Source organism: Panthera pardus, unplaced genomic scaffold (genome assembly GCF_024362965.1).
Source record: "Panthera pardus isolate Hobbes unplaced genomic scaffold, ASM2436296v1 HiC_scaffold_12, whole genome shotgun sequence".
Taxonomy (NCBI): Eukaryota; Metazoa; Chordata; class Mammalia; order Carnivora; family Felidae; genus Panthera; species Panthera pardus.
Window position 1 is genome coordinate 5,212,142 of NW_026526677.1, and position 22,449 is coordinate 5,234,590.

At 61.4% G+C, this 22,449-nt stretch overlaps 1 protein-coding gene across 1 annotated transcript; it reads right to left on the reverse strand.

The window, feature by feature from the left end:
• Window positions 1–606: 606 nt before the first annotated feature.
• On the reverse strand, window positions 607–17,828 carry ALDH3B1 (aldehyde dehydrogenase 3 family member B1). The gene is given in 13 exon segments (XM_053899384.1): window positions 607–1,321; window positions 2,816–2,915; window positions 5,397–5,563; window positions 5,893–6,279; window positions 7,996–8,077; window positions 8,575–8,660; window positions 8,922–9,042; window positions 9,153–9,263; window positions 9,744–9,821; window positions 11,763–11,858; window positions 11,860–11,926; window positions 13,832–13,884; window positions 17,696–17,828. Coding segments are annotated over 11 exon segments (1,485 nt in total). The 5' UTR covers window position 11,926; window positions 13,832–13,884; window positions 17,696–17,828; the 3' UTR covers window positions 607–1,130.
• Between the last annotated feature and the right edge of the window lie 4,621 nt (window positions 17,829–22,449).

Here is a 22,449-nt window from a genome sequence, read left to right on the forward strand (position 1 = left end):
CTTGAATGATGGGATGTCCAGGCTGTCCTCGAGGAGGAACAGGGCAGTACAAGGGCAGGGCAGGCGTGCCCACGTGCGCGCAGAAGTCCTCTTGAAAAGGAGCACGCCGGGTGTGGGGGCACAGGGCCCTGGCGGAGCCCCCCAAGGACTCGTGTGGGTCCTGACTCGGCGGGCCACTGAAGGGACTCAGGCTGAGGGGTGGAACGGTCCAGCCTGGGAAGATCCTCGGGTGCCCTGAGGTCGGGCCCACGGAGAACGGGGAGGTGACAGATGGCCCCGGGCCTGGTGTTCCGTGTGTGGATTGGCAGGTTCTACAGCATGGTACAACCCTCAGGACTTTTCTCAAAGATGGGACTTGGGAGGTGAGCAGGGAGTGTTGAGCAGAGATCCCCCAGGGTTTAGTTTGGTGGGTGAGCGGATGAGGGACCCGTTTCATGGCGTCAGGGCCCGGGAGGGTGAGCAGGACAGGGAAGAGGGTGAGTCCGATGTGGGATGTGGCGAGGGGAAGACACCCAGTCCCGGGGGATGAGACTGCTCAGAACTCCCAAGGGGCCTGAGGGGAGACAGACTGACCCCACGCAAAGGAGGAGACAGGATGCCGGGAGCTTGGGGTCAACAATTCATTTATTAAACTGCAAAATCGAATCCTCATGACGATCTCCAAAGGTGCCAAGACATCACCTCCACTGTGCAGATAGAAAAACAAACTCAGGGAGGGAGGGCAAAGATTTTTTACCCAGGGCCTGGGCCACTGCAGGTCTGCGGTGTGGCCTGGGCCAGACTCCAGGGCCCCTTCTGCACCCTTCACAGGAAGGGGGGTGACTCAGAGGCATCCCTGTCTGCCGGCCTCTCCCAGGACACAGGTGGCTACATCGGAGGTGGGAGAGGGCAGGTTACTGCCTTGTTTCCCATGCTCTCTCACCGTGGCCCGTCCTAGCTGGGGGGCGGCCAAGGGAGGAGGCTGAGGGCTGGAGGAGAAGGCCCCGGGAGGGAGGAGGGCAAGGCCGGTCCGGGCTGTGGTCTTTTCCTCCTTGTGTGTGGAGCCCAGGCCACATCTCCAGGAGCTGCAGGTGGCAGGGGCAGCGGACTCAGATGAGAGTTGGAGGGACACCCCAGTGCCCGAGGCGGGCTCAGAGCAAGGTGCAGCTGCAGCCACGGGCCTCCATGGCCATCAGCAGCACCCTCAGCTTGCGAGGTGAGTAGGGCGGGTAGCGGATGGAGTAGATCTTCTCCATCCTGGGGCAGCGCAGCAGGCAGGCGCGGTGGTGGGAGAAGGTGTCAAAGGAGAACTTGCCGTGGTAGCTGCCCATCCCGCTGGCACCTGTACAGGGGCATGGGAGACAGCAGTCAGCCCCTCCCTGGCCAGCCGAGGGGTGTCAGACAGACCTGGGCTCTGCCAGTCACGCACAGTATGACCTCACCTCCGAGCCTCAGTTTCCCCATGTGTAAAATGGGCCTAGCCCCGAGCCTGCAGCAGCTCACCAGAGGCTGTGGCAAGATAGGTAGACAGTGGTCAAAGGTGTGGATTCTGGAATGACTGCCCAGAGTCGATCCCTGCTCTGAATCAGTTCTGTCACCTTGGACTTTGCCTCGGTCTCCTTGCATGTGACATCGGGTGACCGGGGCACCCACCTCCTAGAGCTGTGGGGGTCGGGCGGGTGTTCAGGCCCGTGGACGAAGTAAGTCCTGGGGTGTGTTAGGAGTCTGAAGTATCCAGGTGGGGAGGCAGTCAAGGACCAGGCTTCGGCACCGCAAGTCCAGGAGACCCAGGATGGGTGGGGTGGGGGCAGTGAGGGAGGGCTTCCTGGCGGGAGTGAGGTCTGAGGGACGTACAGTTGACCAGATGAAGAGGCAGGGCCCAGGCTTGGGGACAACCCAGCCTTGGAGGTGGGTGGCCTGGGCAGGGCTCAGTGTGGCTGGGGCAGCAGGGAGAGGAGGTGGGAGCAGGACCCCGTTGCCAAGCCGGGAAGAGCTGGGCCTCCGGAAGCTGTGAGTCAGGGCCTTGCTCAATCCTGGGGGGAGTAGCAGGATCAGATTCGCCCCCAGACAGACCGCCCCACTTCCCTGGGGAGGAGGGGCTGGGACTGGAGACGGGCGGGCTAGGTCGGGGCTCCAGGACGGGGTGGCGGGGGGAGGCCACGCAGCCACGGTGTCGGCCCTCGGCCCGCTGTGTGCTCCTGTGGCACCGGCCGCTCCCAGGGAGTTTCCACACCCGCCCGGACAGCTTGCCAGGCCCTGGGTCATTTGCCCAGGTGCCTAGTGTAGACAGGTGCCGGGGTCAGTGTCTGGCCCTCCCAGTCCACTGAGGAGGAGGTGGGCTCAGAGAGGGGACGTGGTTGCCCCAGGTCACACGGCCAGTGGGCTCGCTGGGACCAGCCCTAAGGTTTCCTGCCTCGGAGGCCAGAACTTTGCAGTGGGAATGGGGGCTGCCGGGGCCGGGGATCCCCGCTCACCCGGCTTCCCTCGGGCAGGGAACAGCCCCTGTCTCCTGGGGGAGGGGGGGTGACATACCGAGTGCTGGACTGAGGGGACACAGGAAGGGTTAAAGGGGCAGTTGATAGCCTCACCGTGGCATGAAGGGGACACACGAGGTTGCCCCGCGTGAGCTGGTAGGCAGATTCAGAGCCGTGCTGTTGGTGAGAAGGGCAGGGCCAGCCACCACAGTGGGGCTGAGAACCCTGGATTGTGTCTCCGTGGGCCCACCCACACGTGTACATGCAGGGACAAGTCTGGAAGGTTTCTTCAGGATGGAGATGTCGGGATGCCCCTCGGTCCGGCAACAGCTAGGGAAGGCGGGGCCGTGCCGGCTACCTACCCACTCCTCCAAAAGGCAGGCTGGCGAGGGTCAAGTGCATGAAGCCGTCGTTCCCACAGAAGCTCCCACTGCTGGTCTGGGCCAGCACTCGCTTGACCACCTGCAAGGGAAGCAGCGATGAGGCCCCGTGGCTGGGCAGCAAGAGGCCACCAGGAAGAGTCTGGCCACCGTGTGAGCTGCAGGGGGGTGTGGTCGCGTGGCAGCCGACACTGAGCCCCCAACTCGGGACGTGTTTCCTGAGCATCTGCTCCGTGTGGCCCCTGCTGGGGATCCAGGCTTAGAGCCGAGAGGGAGGCGGGAAGCCCAGCGGTCGTCTGGGGACACGGAGAGTTCAGGGTGAAACGCCAGGTCGTCAGGGAGGCGTCCCAGAGGAGGGATGAGCTGCACCTGCGGCATCTCAGGGGGAAAGGGGGCCCCCCAGGCAGAGGGAGGGACAGGTGCAGAGACCCAGGGACTGGCCCACGCGGTGTGCAGCACAGGGAGGACATTGACCCAGGGCGACACAGCCAGATTGGTATTTTAAAAACATTAACTTGGCCCTTGCGTGACTTCAGGAAGATCTTTTCTCTTTAACCTATAGGTGTATTTGAAAAACGAGAGGGAAAGAAGATCAGTAAACGCTAAATAGTCGTTGCCGAAAACTTGGCTGTATTTAGCTTCAACACGTGATCCTGAGCTAATGGCTTGTCTGGACGGTGGGTAGAGTGAACCCCCCCATCAGGGGCTCAGGAATCACGTGGAGGCCAGCAGCAATCGCGACAGAAGATGGGACAGGAGTGTCATGGTGCTTCTCGGGGAGTAGGGGCAAGTCACGGGGGCAGCCAAGCCTCATAGGTGTGATTCTCTGTCTCCCAGGCAGTGCCAGGCCTTCAGAAAAGCTTGAAAGTCACTCTGCCAGACAACCCCCTTCCGGAAAACCCGGATTGCATTTTCTAAAGTTCAGTCTTTTAATTTTATGTTTTACGTTATTTTATTTATTGAGAGTGAGCACGTGCGAGTGAGCCAGGGGCAGAGACAGAGAATCCCACGAGGTGCAGAGAGAGTTTGGAGCCCAGAGCGGGGCTTGAGCTCACCCGATGCGGGGCTCGAACTCACGAACTGTGAGATTATGACCTGAGCCGAAGTCGGATGCTTAACTGACTGAGCCACCCAGGCGCCCCACTAAAGTTAATCCCATCCAGGTAAAGCAAGGCTCCTTCGAGGAATGGCTGATTCTGGGGCTGGGCGAGGGAAATACAGGATGAGCCAAAGCACCTTGTAGACCCTGAAAGGAAGGAAATGGTCCGAAGACAGAAGGGTGACTCGATGAATGGAGGGCTGGATGTCTGAGGGACATAGCAGCTCCCACTGCCCAGGGCAGGACAGCTTGAGCAAGGAAACAAGCCAGGTGTTGCCTTGTAACCCAGAGGATAAAGCAGATACGAGCAAGTCCACGCTGGTACAAAGAAGTGATTCCAGAGCGAAACCTTTCTGACAGATTCCGGGTGATCTGTGCACAGATTCCCCTCCAGCAGGTGGAGCTGAACCACCCCCCTCCCGTGGAAGGGGGGGCTAGTGACCGTTCCCAAGGAGGAAGTTCTCTTGGTGGAGACCCCTGGCGGACGAGACCTCGGCCAAGTGGTGAAGGTTAACCTCACCCGCGACGTGTGGATCCTGCGGATCCCTGATAGGACGTCAGAGGCCAGCCCTTGCTTCCGGGGTAATTCTCTCATGGGCAATACCACAGACCGCTGAAAGTGGGGACGGTGTGCCGGAGACCTTGCCAGTAGCTCTCAAGCTGAGAGATGGTCACGGGCCAGAGGAGCCATGACAGCTGAATGCAACGTGGGACCCTAGCTTGGCTCTTGAGGCTGGAAAGAAAGCTGGCAAAATCCGTATCAAATATGAAGTAGAGTTAACGGTAACTGACCAGCCTGAGCTACTTAGCTTGGACCAACACACGGGCCCTTAAGTAAGGACGACTGGTTGTGGGATATAGTGGGACTCCCGGGACTGGCTTTTATCTTCTGTAGATCTAAAATGACTCCAAAGTAAAAAGTTTACTGAAAAAAAAATCCTGTCCAACCTACGAGGGATCTCGTGGGAGCTGGGCGAGAGGGGAAGGTGGGCCTCGAACTGAGGACGCCCACCCAGTGCCCTGGAGGCTCCCAGGCTGCCCACAGCGGGTGAGCTGGTCGGGGGGCGGGGGCTCATTGTCCTGCCTGCGGCGTCTGGTCCGTCACCCTCCACTGTCATTCCACCCCATGCCACGTGTGCCTTTGATGAGCCAGGTGCTGGAAGGGGACCCTTGTCCACCAGCCCAGATAATGAGGAAGACCGAGGTGGGGACTGATAGAGCAGGGACACAACCCCGGGGGGAGGTTCTGGGGGCTGCTCTCTAAAGGCCCAGGAGACGGTGGCTTAGATGGGAGGGAGAGGAGGTCTGACTGTCCCAGAGAAACAGGACCCCTCACCCTGCAGTCCCTTCGGTCCACTCCTGTCCTAGAGCCACCTCCCCTCTGCTGCAACCACCCCACCATCCGCTCCTGGCCTCTGTCTCTATCTCTGTCCGACCCCTACCCAGCCCCACCCGAGCCCCCACCTGTTTGCTGTTGGAGAAGGCGTACAGGGCCAGGGGCTTCTCCCGACGGTTGATGAAGTCGATGGCCTCGTCCAGGCTCCTCACGTTCACGATGGGCAGGATGGGTCCGAAGATCTCCTCCTGCATCACGGGTTCCGTCTCCTCCACGTCCACCAGCACCGTGGGGGCTGCGGGCACAGGGGGCGGCTCAGCCCTGGGGAGGGGGGCCTCGGGCAGGGCTCAGGGACCTTGTGGGGAAGACAGTGTCCCCACGGCCCCCAGGAAGGACCGTGAGGGGTTCTCCAGCCTGGCCGGGGCTGAGGCGGAGCGCCCGCGTCTCCCAGCGGTCTTCCCAGAGCCGGGGTCCAGGCTGGGCACGGCCAGTGCAGCCGTGGGAGCCTCAGGGCCCAGGTGGGAGCCTCGCGGCCCAGACTCACGGCCCAGACTCGCGGCCCAGGCAGGACCCGCATCATGGACGGGCCTTCCCACGGGGGTCGTGGCAGGACGGCAGGCTCACCGATGTAGCGCTCGCTCTCGTCGCTCTGGCCGCCAATGGCCACGCGGCCACAGCCCAGCAGGCCTCGGAGCCGCTGGAAGTGCTTGTCGCTGATGATGCGGCCCAGGTTCGGGGAGCTCCGGGGGTCCTCGCCGTAGAAGCGGGTGATGGCGCTCTGCAGGGCGGGCAGCAGCCGCTCCTGCGTGTCAGGGCTGCACAGGACGTAGTCGGGGGCCACGCAGGTCTGGCCGGTGTTGAAGTAGCGGAACCAGGCCAGGCGGTTGGCCACGGTCTGGGGGTCACAGTCGTCGTCCACGTAGCAGGGGTTCTTGCCCCCCAGCTCCAGCGTGACGGGCGTCAGGTGCTTGGCAGCGGCAGACATGACAATCCTGCCCACCCAAGGGCTCCCTGGTGGTGGAAAGAAACCAGAGTGGCCCTCAGTCACCTCGGCCAGGCGGGACGGCCTCAGCCTGGGGATCGGGACCCCTCGAGGAGGGCCCACTCCCCGGAGAGCTGCACCAGGACCCTGCTCACGTCCTCCGCCAGACCAGCCCGAACAACGCAGGGTCTCCGTGGAGTCTGTGCAGGGCTCTGCACGGGGCAGCCAGCCAGGCCCCTGCTCCCTCTCCCGAGCTGCCCGGTCAGCAATCCAGGCGCCCCTTGCCCTGCTTCTGGTCCCAGGCTCACCCTGCCGGTGCCTCTTGCTTCCACGCCGCCCTGCACCCCTCCCCACCTCCCCAGGCTCCTCCAGCACTGACTCTGACTGCTCTGGCCCGAGACCAGACTCCAGCTCCAGGGGCCGGCGCCCGGGTCTCCCTCTCTGACCAACATGGCCGTCCTGCCCCCCTCACCACCCACCCTTCCCTCTGCTCCTGACTCTCGGCCGAAGTGGCCACCTGCTTGTCCCCTCCTCTCTCCTCTGGCTTGATCTGTAGGGCCTCACAGTCCCCTCCACCCATCTCCCCCCCCCCCCCATTCCTCCTTCAGGTCCTCCTGTCTTTCAAAACCATCTCCTTGTCTGGGAGGCCTTCCTGTGAGGTCCTCCCTGTCTGTTGAACCCCGACGAGCTTCCTGTCACGGGCCCTTCCAAGAGATGCTGTTCCTCTCTCTGTCCCCTGTGCCCTCGGTATGACGTGACAGAGTCTGGACAGGGCACGCTCTCTCAGAATGCAGTGAGCAAGTGAACAACACATTCCCCAGGCCATGTGCCGTGACAAAGGCTCCCATGAGTTCATGTGTCCTGGAGACAGACCTGTGACCATCGTCAGATAAGGAAAGGCCCGGAGAAGCCGGGAGGTTGTGGCAGAGTATGTCCGGGTCAGTCTGCCGGCCCCTGCACAAGCTGCCCAGGTTCCTGGCCGCAGTCACGGGGGCCCAAGGCCCAAAACCCGCCGAGCCGCGGCTGGGATGCTAGAAGGTGGACCGCCTCCTCCCGGCTGTCTTCTCCCCCTCACTAGGAATCTGTAGGACCAGCTGAGGACCCTGCCCCCTGCTTCTATAGTCACCCTCCCTGACCGCCAAGGCAGGGGGCCTCTGGGCCCTGTCCTGGGCTTGTGGCAGGGTCTGGGGGCGGGGGGAGGGCAAAAAGGCAGAGACAGCGCTCTCCCTGCTCTGATGTGGACAAAGGGTGCAAGGCAGGAGGCCAGTGAGCAAGATTCCCTCTCTTCCAGAACCTTGGCCAGGTGAGACTGCCACCTACCTGCCTCCTCGGCTCTTTCACTCAGAGAAACTCCCTCCTGGCCGCTTGAAGCCAGGTGGTGCCTGGGCCTCGTGGACACATGCCAGGGAGATGACAAGTGACCTCTGAGAACAATTCAGAGGGCCTGGAAGGAAAATCCAAGCCTTCCCCGATCCTGGCCCCTGGGGGTGACCCAGGCTGGGGGCCTCATTTCTTTGTCACCTTGGCCTCCAATCCCTCACCTGTCCGGCCCTCCACAAGGCCTCTGGGTTGGTGGGGTCACACGTACAAGGTCCTGAGGCCAGTGGGTGGTACAGAAGGTCGTGGGGGCACAATGAGAGCTCAGCAGGGACAGATGCTGTCCTCTGTGACATTGTGACCAGTGAAGGGGCCTGCGCCAGGGGATAGGACCCAGCCCTCCGACGGTCCCGGGGGGTCAGCCTCACCCGTGAAGAAGATGTAGTCGAACTTGTGCTCCAGCAACTGCCCCATCTCCTGGGGCCCGCCCAGCACCACGGCAAAGCAGCTCTGTAGGACGGGATGGCAGAGGGATCCCTCTGGGACCCCCAGCCCGGAGAACCCAGAGGCTGGCCTGCCTGCGTGGGGCCGCCCCCCTTTGCCTGGCCTGACCCCCCAGTTGCCAGGGCTCTAGGTGGACCTGGTGGGACCAAGGTGGGAGCAGGGAGCTGCCCGGGGGACACTGGGCACCTGCCAGTCGCAGCCCCACAGGCGCGTGGTTAAGAGCCTGGCTGGGGTTTGGGGGAGCGGAGGCTGGGGCGTGGCAAGCAGGGGTGACCAGATGACAGATGGGAGTCCCCAGGGGACAGGCCCCTCAGAGCACAGCTGTGATCCCCACCCCTCTGCTTCACCCAGAGGGAAAGAGGCTGAGGGGTGGTGACCCGGCCATGGCCACGCAACCCAGGGGAGGCAGGATTGAGGGTGGAACTCGGGTCCTGCCCGAGGGGGCCTGCCTGGCCCTGCTCAGCCCAAGGGTAGCTGCTCGGTCCCCTCCCTGCCCGGCTCACCTGGTCCAGGTATCGGGGCAGCACCTCAGCCAGGACCTTCTCGGTGCTCCTGCTGAACTCCGATGGCTTCAGCACCACGCAGTTCCCTGCAGGCCAGGGCAGGGCAGGGGGAGCGCTGGGAGAGGGGTGGCCCCTCCCGTCCCGCCTCACTCTCCTTTCAGTTGAAGAACCTGGCTTGGAGAGGTGACCGAGGGGCCCAAGGCCCCACAGCCCGGGCATGGTGGGCCAGGTGGGAAGCAGGTTTTCTTAGCCAATTATTGCCGGCTCCCTGCTCACTGGCTCTGTGGGCCACCGTGAGGCCCGAGGGCGGGGGACGGCGGCAGCGGGAAGGTGGAAACTGCTCTCACCTGCGGCAAGGGCGCCCACCAGGGGCACGAGGGTCAGGTTCACAGGGTAGTTCCAGGGGGCGATGACAAGCACCAGGCCGAAGGGCTCCTTCCGGATGAAGGCCGAGTCCAGCTGCGTGGCCTGGGCCCCCGCCAGCATGGTGGTGAGTGACAAGGCGTAGAGACCCTCCAGCCGCTCTGTGCCGCCCTCCACCTGGCTGCCTGCCCTCCCTGACCCCCAGGCTGGCTCACCAGATTCTTGGGCACTTTCTCATCCTTCATCCAGGCCCTCAGATTCCTGAGGGCCAAGTTGATCTCACTCTGGGTGATGCTGATCTCAGACACTTCCGACTCGAAGGCTGACTGCGGGGGAGAGGCCAGGGGACCAGCGTTGGCAGGTGGCCAGAGCCCTGTGGCGGGCACAGCCTCCTCCAAGCAAGCCCTCCTATTTGCTCGTTCATTCATCCACTCAGTGGGTGGTGAATGCTTACAGTGCTCAGGGGCCCCTCCTGTGCCAGGAGCGCAGCCGTGACCGAATGCACGGACAGCCTGATGACTCGGACAGAGCCGATGTTGTAGAGGAACAGCCAACATGTTAGGGAGAACACTGATGTGACAAGAGCAAGGGAAGGTGAAACACGGTAAGAGGGAGAGACTGCTGGAGCATAGGTGTGGGGGGGGGGGCGCTGTGCACGAGCGTGCGTGTGCGAGTGCATAAGTGTGTGTGCTTGTGTGCGCGTGTATGTGTGTTTGCTTTGCTTTATACCAGATAGTCAGCGCTGGCCTCGGAGATGCGGGGACATTTGAGCAGCAAAGATAGGGAGGAAGGGAGCCCAAGGATACCTGGAGGCAGAATCTTCCAGGCAAAGTGCACAGCATGTGCAAAGGCCCTGAGGCGGGTGTAGGCTGGCTATGTTCCTGCTAAACAAAGAGCAGAGTGGGTGAGGTGATGGGCCCAGGCAACGGGGGCGAGGACTGTCGAGCAGAGCAGGGACAAGATCTAATTCAACTGTTGGTGTGGTTGTGCTGTGGCCTGCCGTGTGGCTATCAGTCTGCAGGGGAACACCGGGGACAGATGTCCCTGGGTAATTGTGGATAGTTCCCACAGCCCAGGGGACAGGGCAGGAGTGAGAGAGAGGCAAAAATCAATAGGGGGATTGTTATCCTGATTTCTGCCTGTGGGCATGTCTGTTCCACTCCTGCTGCGGAGAAGAGACCCAGCCGAGGGCTACAGGAGCTGGAGGCCCAGGCCTGGGATACAGAGTCAGGCTGTCCTGATGCCCGAGACTCGGCTGTTACAGTGCAAGCTCTCCCCCGCTAGAATCGAGAGGGGCGAGCCTGAGGTGTGCCAGGACAGTCCAGAGAGTGAACTGAAGCCTGTCCAGGGTCACTCAACGAGCCAGGGGCAAGGCCAGGGCCAGAGCTGAGCCTTGAGGAAGAGGGAGCCGGGACCTTGGGGAAAAGAACCACATACACCAGCACTTCTAGGAGCTGAGCCTGGTTCAGGCATGCCTTCCGCTAAGCCTGTGTCCAAAGCTCACGTTCCTGCCCAGCAAGGTTGCCCTTGACCTGAGTGAGGTTTGGACCAGTTTATGAGCAGTCTGGACCCAGCTGAACTTTGGAAGAGGAGGCTGTTTTCATCCAGGGCTGTGTGCCCTGAGGCAAGACCGTGCCCTCTCTGAGGCTCCTGTGGGGATGACTGGGGGTGACTGTCCCTACCTGGAAGGACTGTTGGGGGTGAAATGAGAGAATTGGTTCAGGGAAGGCAGGGCAGATGCTGTCTGCCAGAAGGGTCAGGGACAGGATTGATTTTCTGTGCTCCTGGAGCCTTGAGGAGTTGGAATGAGAGGCAGTAGGTAAAATCTGAGCCCAAGGGAGAAAAGGGACCAGATAGACAGGTCAGGTCTCACAGAGGCGGCCAGGCCAGGCCAGCAGGTGGGCGGTGGCTGAGGCTCACTGGGGATGGGAGATGTGAGCCCCTCCATCCTGGACCAGGCCCAGGGAGTGGGACACTTCCCACAGAAGGCAAAGCTGGGCCCCTCAGGCAAGGGCACACCAGGAGGGGTGTGGTCTGGCACGCTGGTTTCACTGAGAGACGGATGATTCCAGAAATGGCCGACAAGGAAGCCTGGGCCTCACCTGGCTACAGTCACAGAGCATCCTGGTTAATGGCAGGTTGGGGACACTGAGAAACGGAACAGGCATCGCCAGGCCACACCCTCAACATGAGTCCTTGTGGCCACACTTTGCTGTCCCCAAAGGACAGGGGTGCCCTGATCCATGACCCCGGGTGCCGTGAGGCACTATTCTCCATGTCTCTGCTCAAATGCCATCGTCTTGGGGGAACTGTCCTTGACCTCCTGACCTCCACATATAAGACAGCACCCTGATCCTGGTCCTCTCCCGCCCCCTTCGCCCCGGGAGGGTCTCTCCATCCAACAGGCTATACAATTATCTATTTATTGTTCTGTGCCTCCCTCTAGCAGGCCAGCTCCCTGGGCACAGGGACTTTGTTTTTTACCCTGTTGTACCCCCAGAGCCTAGAACGGTGTACCTGGCACGTAGTAGGTCCTCAGTAAATAGTTGTGGAGTGGGTGAAGAAATGAGCGGATGGCCCTGCAGAAGAGGCCCTCCAGGCACAGGGAAGGGGGTGGGGCTTGATGGGCTTTTAGTTTCCCTTCCTGGGGGCCTAGAGGATGCCACTGTCCCCTCCCATTTATCCTGGCCTCCCCAGCCCTGCCCCCCCAGCCCCGCCCCCCTTCCCATCCTTGCCCCCCCCCCCCGTCCCTGCTCCCCCGGCCCTGCCCCCCCTTCCCATCCTTGCCCCCCCATCCCTGCTCCCCCGGCCCCGCCCCCCCTCACCTTGTGCAGGTCCTGTGCCAGCGCCTCCTGCAGAAGCTGCTTGTGCTCCTGCAGGAAGCGGCCCAGGCCCCTGAGCTGCGCCGCCCGGAACTCGGACCGGCCGCGTCCGCCCTGCGCTGAAGGCCTCCCGCAGCCGCCTCAGCGTGTCCGCGAAGGGGTCCATCCTGCAGGGAGGGGGCGGCGTGGGCCGGGGCTCCCCCACCCTCACGGCCAGTCCCCCCGCCCCCGGCCCTGGCCGCAGCCACCAGGGCTCAGGACACTCCCGCAGGGACACACGTGTAGCCCCAGAGGGCCCGGGCTGCCCCCGCGCGCACACGCACACCACGCGGGGCACACTCACACGTACACGCGTACAGTCACGCACCCCAACAGGCTCACAGTCCCCTCCCTTTGGCCAGGGCGCAGGAGAGCCCCGGACCTTGAGGTGCAGGACGGGGCGTGGGCTCGGGAACAGCCACCCCACTGCCGCTAAGGGTAGGCAGGCAGCCAGGGGACCCCGCTTTCTCCTGCCCCCAGGCCACGCCCCCATCCCACCCTGGTGCCCCTCGGGGAGATGGGGCAGCCCTCGTCCCTGCCAGGCCTGCTCGGAGTAACCAGGAGGAGTTTGGTAAGTAGAGGGACGGTCCACCAACAGCCACCGTGGCCATCCCTGTGGGACGGTCCAGACACAGAATACACTGTCCCCTCCGGCTCCTAGCCTGGGGAGGCCAGGCTGGCTGGTGGTGGCTCAGGGGGCTGAGTGACCTGGGCAGTGGCCACTTCTGTGCCCCGTCCCCGGTGCCAGGGATGGAAGAGCAGAGAACAGGGGGGCGCAAGGGCTGAGGGGCAGTGACGCTGCCCTGAGTGACAGCCACAGTCCCCCGGGCCCCCGCCTGTTTACTCGGAGCTCATCGGAGGAACACGGTGACGCACTCACTTCTTGCCCTGGTGCCAAGGACCCGTGGGGACCCTTTCCGCCTGCCCGCTCTGACTCGCTTCCCTTCAGGTCTCAGCTTGGCTAATGCCTCCTCTAGGCAGCCTGCCCTGATTATTCCTTCACACAAGGAGTGGGTTTCACCCTCTCTGCCCCCCCGCCCCTCTCTGCCTGCCTCCCTGAGTTCGGTCCCAGTGCCCCAATCTCCTCATCTGTTAGGGGGTCACGGGAGCGCCTGCCAGCTGACACGGTGCTTCTCAAGGATGAGACCGTGCTGTCCAGTTCTGAGCCCAGGGCTGGACATCCATGCACCCAAGGCTGCCAGCTACGGTTAAGGGGCTACCCCACGGCCCTCGGTTTTCTGGAATGCTCCATAGTCCTGAGAGCCGAGCCTGCTCCAGCCAATTGGATGGCCCAGCCCATAGGGTGTTCTGTGCTGAGAGCCTGGCTGGAGCCCTAGGCATGATGGGGGCCAGACTGACCCCACAGGCCTCCTGCTCTGATTGAGATCAACTGAGCAGTTGCCTGGGGCACAAGGCAGGCCCCATGGCCCCCAGAGAGGGTGACAGTGTAGCAGAAAGGGGACATTCTCAGAGCCCCTCTCGGTCTCGGCCTTGCCCCCCAGACCCCGCCCTCCATCTTGGCCTGTGCCAAGACCCAGGAGCCTAGAGCCCTGCCTGCCATCCGGGCTTGTCCCCTGGCCGAGACTCATACTGGCCTTGTGACCCCGGGCAGCTAACTCATCTCTCTGCCTCAATTTCCTTGTCTGTAAAGTGGGGACGATAATGGCACTTGCCACCGTCCTGATGGCTAAATGGCATAAAGCCATGTAGACGCTCAAGAAAGGCCAGCAGTGGTTATGGTTACCACGTACCTATCAAACATTTCTTTCTCTCCACCCTCCGCCACTCCCTTCTCTGTCTCGCTCACACCTTCGGACCCCCGCTGACGGATGTCGAGGGCAAAGCACAGCACCCCCCCCCACCCCGCCCTGCCGTGCCTTTTCATAACAGCGTGTGAAGAACCCACAAAAATGTAAGGCAAGTAACTAGAATGGCACAGGTCTGGGCAAGTGAGGGGCAGGGAGCTCCGTGGGGGTGCAGCTCTGGATGGAACATTCCAGCAGCCTCTCTTGGCAACACTGAGGTCAACTCACCTGATAGTGTCCCCAGCAGGTTGGTCACTCTGGACTGAGGGACCGAGGGGTGCCTGTTGGGGGATGGGAAGCTGGGGACAACCCAGGCGTGCAAAGGAGCCCAGGCCACCTTCTGCCTGGGATCTGCGGGACCCTGGGCCTGTGAGCTCACAAAGGACACCCAGATGAGGGGGTTCGTGTACCGGGCTGGGCTGGAGTCCTTGAGCCCACCCCCGTGCCCCGCCCCTCACCCCCGGGGTACATCTGACGCTGTGGAGGCTCGTAAGGACGCTGAATCACATTTCCTGTGCCTGTGTGACTCATCTGACCACCATGACAGCCTGCTGAGGGCAATGTCCTCTCCCACAATGAGAGGGATACCTGGGCCCAGAGACCGCAAGGAGGTGGCCGAGACCGCTCAGCTTCTTTACATTGAAAACTGGAATCCAGGGGCGCCTGGGTGGCTCAGTCAGTTAAGCGGCCGACTTCGGCTCAGGTCATGATCTCACGGTCCGTGAGTTTGAGCCCCGCGTCGGGCTCTGTGCTGACCGCTCAGAGCCTGGATCCTGTTTCGGATTCTGTGTCTCCCTCTCTCTCTGCCCCTCCCCTGTTCATGCTCTGTCTCTCTCTGTCTCAAAAATAAATAAACGTTAAAAAAAAAAAAAAGAAAACTGGAATCCAGAGGAATCCAGAGGAATCCAGAGGAACACAGGGCTGCCACCATCCACCCTTCATCCCCTGCGTGGCCGGGTGGGGAGCGGGGTAGCCCGACCCCTGGGGAGAGGGGACACCTCGGGGGCTGGCCTGAACTACAGATGCAGGGCCCGGCAGGCGGGCTGTGTGGCTGGGCTCAGGAGGGGCCTTCGAGGGGGAGCAGGCGTGCCGTTTGCTCCCGTTCCCTGCCTCCTTGCTGTTCCTGCCGGCCCCCACCCTGCTTCCCCCTCTGGTCCCCTCGGGCTCGGTGCTGAGGGCCCCACTTTCAACTACCCACTCGGCCGCATCTGTTCCTGACCTGATGCTTCTGGGTGAGGGCGGCAGGGGGTGGGGTGGTGGGAGTTGCTACATCAGTTGATGATGGCACCAATAAGTGGATGGCCTGGAGGCCGGGGGAGGACACGCCGCGACCCCTCAAGGCCGTGGGCCCGGGGCTCCCCTAACCATCATGATAAGCAGGCCCTGACTGCAGCGTGCCAGCCTGGGTGCCCGGGGTGGTGCAGTGTGGCTGTTAGCATGGTGACCCTGAAGGCAGCTGAGGCCCAGAGAGGTCGCGTGGGGTTAAGGAGGGGTGAATAAGGTGGGCACTCGGGTCTGCTGGCTCCAGAGCATCACTGGGAATCTACTGCCCTGCCCCCACCCACTGCATCGTGGCCAGTCCTGCTGACGAACAATCCTCGGTGCAGACCCTACTCTCCTCCCACCCCAGCCTCTGCCCGCTCTGTCAATCTTTCTGCCTCAGTTTCCTCGGCGCTCCCAGAGGCCTCCTAAGGGCATCCTTTTGGTATAACGTGTCAGGGCCCGATGACCCGGGGTCGGGATCCTGGCAGTCCTGTTTGTTGGCTAGGAGTCCTCGGGCGGGTGGCTCGGCTTTTCTGTGGCTCACCTTCCCCATCTGTGAAATGGGGATGGTTCCTGTAGCTGCCCCATGGTTGGGAGAGTTCGGGGGTGCAGTGTTCCGTGCAGGGCCGAGCCCTGTGAGTGCTCGGTGACTATGGCCCTGCAGGATCATTATTCAGACAGACTGTGAAAGACACCTGTGCCAGCTTCAGGGAGGAGACCCCGGGGGAGGAGCCCGAGGAGACCTCGGCCCAGTGTGGGCACCAGGGAGGCAAGAGCCACATAGGGGCAGGGATATGGAACTGGCCACGGTGACAGAGATAAAAATGGTGGTCTGAGGGCCTGGGGGACCCCGATCAGGCTGCCGGAGTCAGACGTCACAGGGCCGGCCTTGGTGACCCCATAGGTCCTAACAGCCCAGATCTCCCCTTGTAGCCTGAGCTGGATTTTCATAGGCTCTCCAGAAGCTCTGGCAGAGTCCCCTCCCTATAGTGGGGACCAAAGGAACTGGGGACCAACCCTTGGCCTGTGGGCTGAGCCAACCCCAGCCCCACCCTACAGAGAGGTCGGGCTACCCGTTCCCCAGCAATGTCCCTCTGAGAATCAGTCCCTCCTCGAGGCCGGGTGGGTCTGGCTGGTCCCACCTTCCTGGACTCTGGCAGAGCCCGTTCCCAAGGATGAGACGTCCCAGAACCACTGGGTACCCCTGCCCCAGCACCGGGCACGCACAGCAGTGCCCAGGAAATACGTGTTGCCAGGTGGATGCTTGATGCCCCCACCCCTTCCCCAATTCACCCCCCCCCACCCCATCCAAGGATGGGATTCCCTCCTGGGGCAGCCAGGACCGGAGCTGGGGCCCTCGGACCCATAAAAGATGCACAGTAACACCAGCAAGAGGAAGACGGTGGTCCAGCTCCCACAAAATGAGGGTGCCTGCTGACCACCAGCCTCAGGAACCCCAGAGCCTCTCCTCGGCCCCTCCCTTTCCCGCTCTCATTCTTAGATCGGGACAGAGGGAAGTTCCTCCCTCCTTCCCCTTTCTCCCCAGGCAGGCAGGAAGACAAAGCCAGCCTGTGACATGTGGCCGTGAGTGGCCAGGCCTGCCCAGGCAGCCAGCAACCTGGAGTCCCCGAGCCGGGGCCCTGGCCCCGACTGCCGGCTGCTCCAACCCCACCTCCCTGGGACATCGTACCTGAGGCCCTGCCAAGCTGCCCTTCCTCCTGGCCGTCCCTGCTCTGCCTTGCTGCCCTGTCGTTTATGAGTCACGAGCCCTTATGAAATGTCCGAGGCTGGGCCAGCCCCTGGGGCGGGGCCGCCCTGGCCTCCTGCCTGACTTTGGCTCTGGGCCAGCTGGAAGCTGCAGCCTGAGATTTCACCACCTCCTCTCTCAGGGGCCTCTGGATCCTCTCCTGGACCACAGAGAAGGGCCCAAAGTCAGGCAGGGCCCAAAGACGGCCAGCATGAGGCCAGGGCCACACCGCAATTCTTTAGGGAGCTCTGATCGGAGGGGTCCAGCCCCAGGTCTGGTGAGCAGGGACCCAGGCCCAGGAGGAGGAGGAGGAGGAGAGCCCAGGGCAGTGACCCTGGGACTTATGGTGTGGGGTGGGGGTCCAGTGGTCCGGAATCTCAGGGAAAGCCCTGCCCCCACACCACCCCCCAGCCCCTGCGAGCATCAGTTTTTCCATATGCAAAACGAAGACATCAGCGTCAAAGATGGCTGGAGTCCAGAAAGACGATCGCAGGGCTCACGCCCGCCGACCCCTCCATTCCCTAGCTCTCCCCATCTTGTCGTGTCTGTCAACACCACCTCGTCCAGCACCGCCTCACGGAATATGTCACCCTGCAACCTGACATTTTACGGCGAGAAAACACGGCCCTCGAGAGGGGACAGGACTTGACCACCCAGGGCAAGAATGTCAGGGCCGGGACCCACACTGGAAGCTTGTCGCTCTGGAGCAGAGGGGCCGTGTGGTCCCCAGATGTCCCCTGTCGCCTCCTTAGGGAAGAGTGCCACCCTCTGCCCTCGAGGACAGCTGTCATGATGTGTCCCCATGGTGGTTCCTGTGAGCTTGCTCCTCTGGCGCCTGAGCTGTGCCGAGGGGGATGGTTCCCGAGGAGCTCCTGGTGTCAGACAGCCAGCCAGGCGATTAGGTTACAGGTGCGGGGGCAGGAGCATCCTTTTTGCCACCGCCCCGGCCCGGGCGCTGGGCCCACCGCTGCCTCTCTGCCTCGGTGCCTTGGGTCTGCCCGGGATCCTGGCCTGGGGCCCCTGGGCCGACCCGGCACCTGGGAGTCTCCTCACCTCCCTGCCCTCCCGCTGCCCCTGCCTACCTGGGGGGCAGGAGAGGTCTCCTGGCCCACACCTGCTCTGGTCCCTGGAGGCTTCAGCCAGCTGGGACGGGGGTGACGGGCCGCGGGGCCCCCGTCCTCTGCGTGGGATGGAGCCCCCAGCCGCTGCCTGTCACGTGGCTCAGCATGTGACAGCCCTGCCCTGCTGTCTGGAGCGGAGCCAGGCAAAGGCAGAGGCAGAGCCGGCACCAGGCGGGGCTGGGCTGGGGCTGAGCCTCACAGCCCCGAGTCAGGAACCGGGCCCAGAGAGGGGCAGCTGTTGGCCTAAGGCTACACAGCAAATCAGGGACCCGCCTGGGGAAGTACTGGTGGGTGAGATGGGTGTTGCAGGATCCTGAAGGGACCCTCCCTGGCCAGGGATCGCTTTGCAGGGGCTACCCGTGGACTTGTCATGAATTCAGGAACAGCGTGGGACATCTCCAAAGAGGCCTGACCCCCTGGCACAGGCGTCCCAACCTGGCCTGGGAGCCTGAGTGGGCACTGACTGTCGGGGAGGAACAGGTACCAGCCTTCTCCCCTCTCTGGGTTGGATGCCTCTACTGGTCCTCGAGGTTCCAGGTCCTCAGGGGTCTGGAGGTCATGTCTCTGTTGTGGAAACCTCGAGACAAATGGGGAGAGGTCTGCGTGGGGTACCACCGAGAGGCGTGCCAAGGGCCAGCTCTGGTGCGTGACAGACTCTGCCAAGGACCCGGGTGGGGTGGACGTTGGGGGAGCACAGAGGTTGGAAGAGGGGACACAGAGGCCCTCGCTCGCCCTGCCCTTTGACAGCTCCTCTGGGTTTTAGTTTGGAGGCTTGGATGAAATGACCTTCATCATCGTCACCTTTGGCCCCCTTCTCCAGGGTAGAGGTGGGGGAGGGTGGGCTGGCCACCGGGGGGTGATGGCATCGGGCAGACTCATTAATTCACTCATTCATTCCCCTCCTCCCTCCCTCAGACACCCGGTGAGCCTGGTGCACGGGGCCTCAGGCCTGCTCAAGAGCACAGCCCTGCCTGGCCTGCTGACAGACTCCGGCCGGGCTCCTTGGCCCACCTGTAAGTGGCTTGAGCCGGTCATGGCCCCTCTGGGCCTTCGCTTCCACCCCCTGCCCCCCCACCTTGTGAAACGGGGCTGACTCTTCCTGCCTCGTGGGCTGCCAAGAAGATGAAACAGAAGCCCATTTGGAAACACCCGGTATACAGTAGGTGCTCAATAGGCACGGATGCCTTTCTGCCCCTTTCCCACCCTCCTGAGGCCGTGGCCACCCTGCTCTTGTCCCTGAGGCCCTTCCTTCCTTGTCTCTGCCTTAGAGGCGAGACCACCCTGGCTCCTCTCTCCGCGCCACCCCCCCCCGCCCCCCCAGCTTCCCCTCAGAAACCAGGAGGACCCATTCCAGGGGCAGAGTTAGAAGCCGCTGGTGCTAACTTGTCGCCAAGGGCCAGCACGCACTCAGCAAACCTGGACTAAGCACCTACGGTATGCTAGGCCGAGACGGGCGCTCAACGCAAATTCTCAGGTAAGTCTCAGACATTATGGTCCTAGCTTTGCAGGAGAGAAAACAGGCTCAGAGAGGTGCAGTGGCCAGGACAGGCCCACACAGCAAGAGTGACAGATGGGGACTCCAGTCCAGCCAGGCCTGTCTCCCTGGCCCACAGCGTTTCCAGGGTGCCCTGAGTCCTTGCTTAGGAGCCGAGGAGAGTCACCCTAGCTCCCGGAAGCCTCATCTCTATGCCGAAAGCAACAGCCACCGTTTCCTGGACATTTGCTCTGCCAGGCACCGGGCAGTGTCCTTGGCACATCTCAGCTCGGGGACACGTCCCAACAGCCTATGGTGACTGCCATCCCTGATTTTTAGTTTCAAAAATGATAGAGTCAACTCAATGCCAGGGCCAGGGAAGCGCGTCAGGTGAGTGAGTAGTGGGCCCAACGTGGCCCTCTTTGGGACACGATGCAGAGAACATGCTTTTGTTGCCCGAAGGTATCCCAGGAGAGGTTTCAGGGTGTCCGAATTGAGAGCAGTATTTCTCTCTGCTGTTTGCTTTTCCCTAATTATTGTATCATAATGAGAACAAACAATAAAACCTATTATAGAGAAAATAATTTGAAAACTGGGGGGGGGGGGATGGCTGCTCATTCCTGGTGACGCCTCTATGGGGGAGGGAGAGGGGTCGGTTCTCTGTCCCCTAGGCTGTCCTGACTGTGTTTATCTGGCCCCACCCCCATGCCCGGCTAGAAGACAGTCCCAGGCTTGAGGGTCAGAGCGAGGAAACAGTGTCATCAGCCCCGGGGGTCAGGGTCACCCAGGGAAAGCTGGCCCACTCTCTGGGTGCTGGGACCCTGTCAGGGCCAAGCCACTGCCCACGTGCCTCCCTGGGGAGAAGCACCCTGGCCTCTCTCCTTCTCCCCACCCCGATCTCCCGCCAGAACCTCCCATTGGCTGAGTCTACTCGGGGAGCCCTTTGTTCAAGTAGTTGAGAGCTCTGGTCTCCAGGAGCAGCTCGCCAGTCCCACCCAAACCCACGCCTGGACGGAGCCAGAGACGATTTTTCCTGCTGGTTCTGCATTAATAGACTTTAGGAGCCCTGGGGCCCAAAGTGCCTGCTTCTCACATTCCTCTGGTGTCACCATGTGGGAACGCTAACAAGACCAAAGCTACTCATTACTCACCTTGGGACATTTATATGTGTATTCTTTGTGTCTTTGTTCTTTTTCTTTTTCTTTTAAGGAATTTATATTTTTTTGTCGTTTAAATGTAAACATATTTCCTTTTTTGCTTTTAATAAGGTTAGAATAGTATCATCAATTATGGGGTGCCATAATGTCAGGTTTTGAACCAAGCTACCAGGACCCCCCGCCCCAAATATTCTGAAATGAATCCATTTTAATAAAGTAGTTGTTTGTTTTTTTATTTTTTTAAACATTAAACATTTTTTTACTGTTTATTTAAAAAAAATTTTTTTTTTTACGTTTATTTATTTTTGAGACAGAGAGAGACAGAGCATGAACGGGGGAGGGGCAGAGAGAGAGGGAGACACAGAATCGGAAGCAGGCTCCAGGCTCTGAGCCATCAGCCCAGAGCCCCACGCGGGGCTCGAACTCACGGACCGCGAGATCGTGACCTGAGCTGAAGTCGGACGCTCAACCGACTGAGCCACCCAGGCGCCCCAACTGTTTATTTTTTGAGAGAGAGAGAGACAGAGACAGGCATGAGTGGGGGAGGGGCAGAGAGAGAGGGAGACACAGAATCGGAAGCCGGCTCCAGGCTCTGAGCTGTCAGCAGAGTCTGACGCGGGGCTTGAACTCGTGAACCGTCAGATTGTGACCTGAGCCGAAGTCGGATGCTTAACCGACCGAGCCACCCAGGCAACCCTAAAGCAGTTTAAAATTAGGGGCACCAGGGTGGCTCAGTCGGTTCAGCATCTGACTCTTGACTTCGGCTCAGGTCGTGAATGGCTCAGGTCATGATCTCACTGTTTGTGAGACGGAGCCCTACGTCGGGCTCCTGTGCTGACAGCGCGGAGCCTGCTTGGGATTCTCTGTCATCCCCCCCTCTCTGCCCCTCCCCTGCGCTCTTGCTTTCTCTCTCTCAAAATAAATAAGTAAACATTAAAAAATAATTTAATTACATTAAAAGTCACCAAGAGGCCACAGAAGGAGTTCCATGTGTAACGAGGGATCCTAAACTGTACAGGAACCTCTTTTAGAGGCAGGGACCGTGACCCCAGAGAAAGCGCGCACTCTCTTAAGTCAGCATCTAAGGCGCAGCGGTAATGCGTGCGGGCAAGAACGCTGTGGGTGTCCGCTCGGCTTTTTCCTTAAAGGGTAGACCGCCGACTCCCTGGAACAACGTTTCTGCTCCCCGGCTACCTTCTCTTTGCTTTCTGGTTGTTTCTTAAAACACGCTCTGCTGGATTTCCTCTTGGGGACCTTCTGGAGGGAGATAAAAACACCGGGGTGGGGGGAGGGTGGCGGGTTCTGAGTCTCCCTGAGGCCTTGGGTGTTTAGCAAGCCTTGACCCTTCTCCCCTCGAGCAGACAAACCCACCCCGGAGACATTTACCCTTGGACGACACCCACGCACTCAGGGTGTGGAAATACCTGGTCGCCTTGAAACGTACCAACAGTCTGTGAGTTCCTCCCCCGCCTGGCCCAGGGCTGTGTGGCCCGTCCTCACCCCACTCCCGGCCGGAGACAGGTGGTGGGCTCTTGGGCCACAGCTTCGAAAGGCTGCATCTCAGAGCTTCCTCGTCCCTTCAGGGGTCACTCATCATCCCTCTCTCCATTCATAAGATTTTGTGGGCCTGCCCTCTTTCTGACGTAGTGACAACTAAAAATCTCCCGTCCTGTCTCTCTCCACAAGAGCCAGCTGGCGGGGGCACCCCCTCTCTCACGTCCCTAAAGGTGTGGTCCGGCGTCCCGGAGGCTTCTGTTCCTCCTATCCCCCTCCATCCTGCTTTTAGTGAGCAGAAGCCCTTTTCTGCTTATTCCCGTTTTGCAGGTGTGGGAATATGGGGGTCTGTGCAAGGTGAGGGGCTGCGGTTTCCCACACTAATGCCAGAGAAGACCGGGCACTCGGCTTGGGGGGATGCCCTGGGGACCCCGCTTTGGGGAGACAGGACCCTTCCCCAACCTTCTCCTTCCTGGCTTGTCCTGAGTTCTGGTGGAGACATGGCTGCAGCACAGGGCACTTGGCTGAGTTCTTCCTTTCTTTGGCGGCCTCAAGAGAAGAAGGGCTTTATAGAGCACAGATGCTAGTCT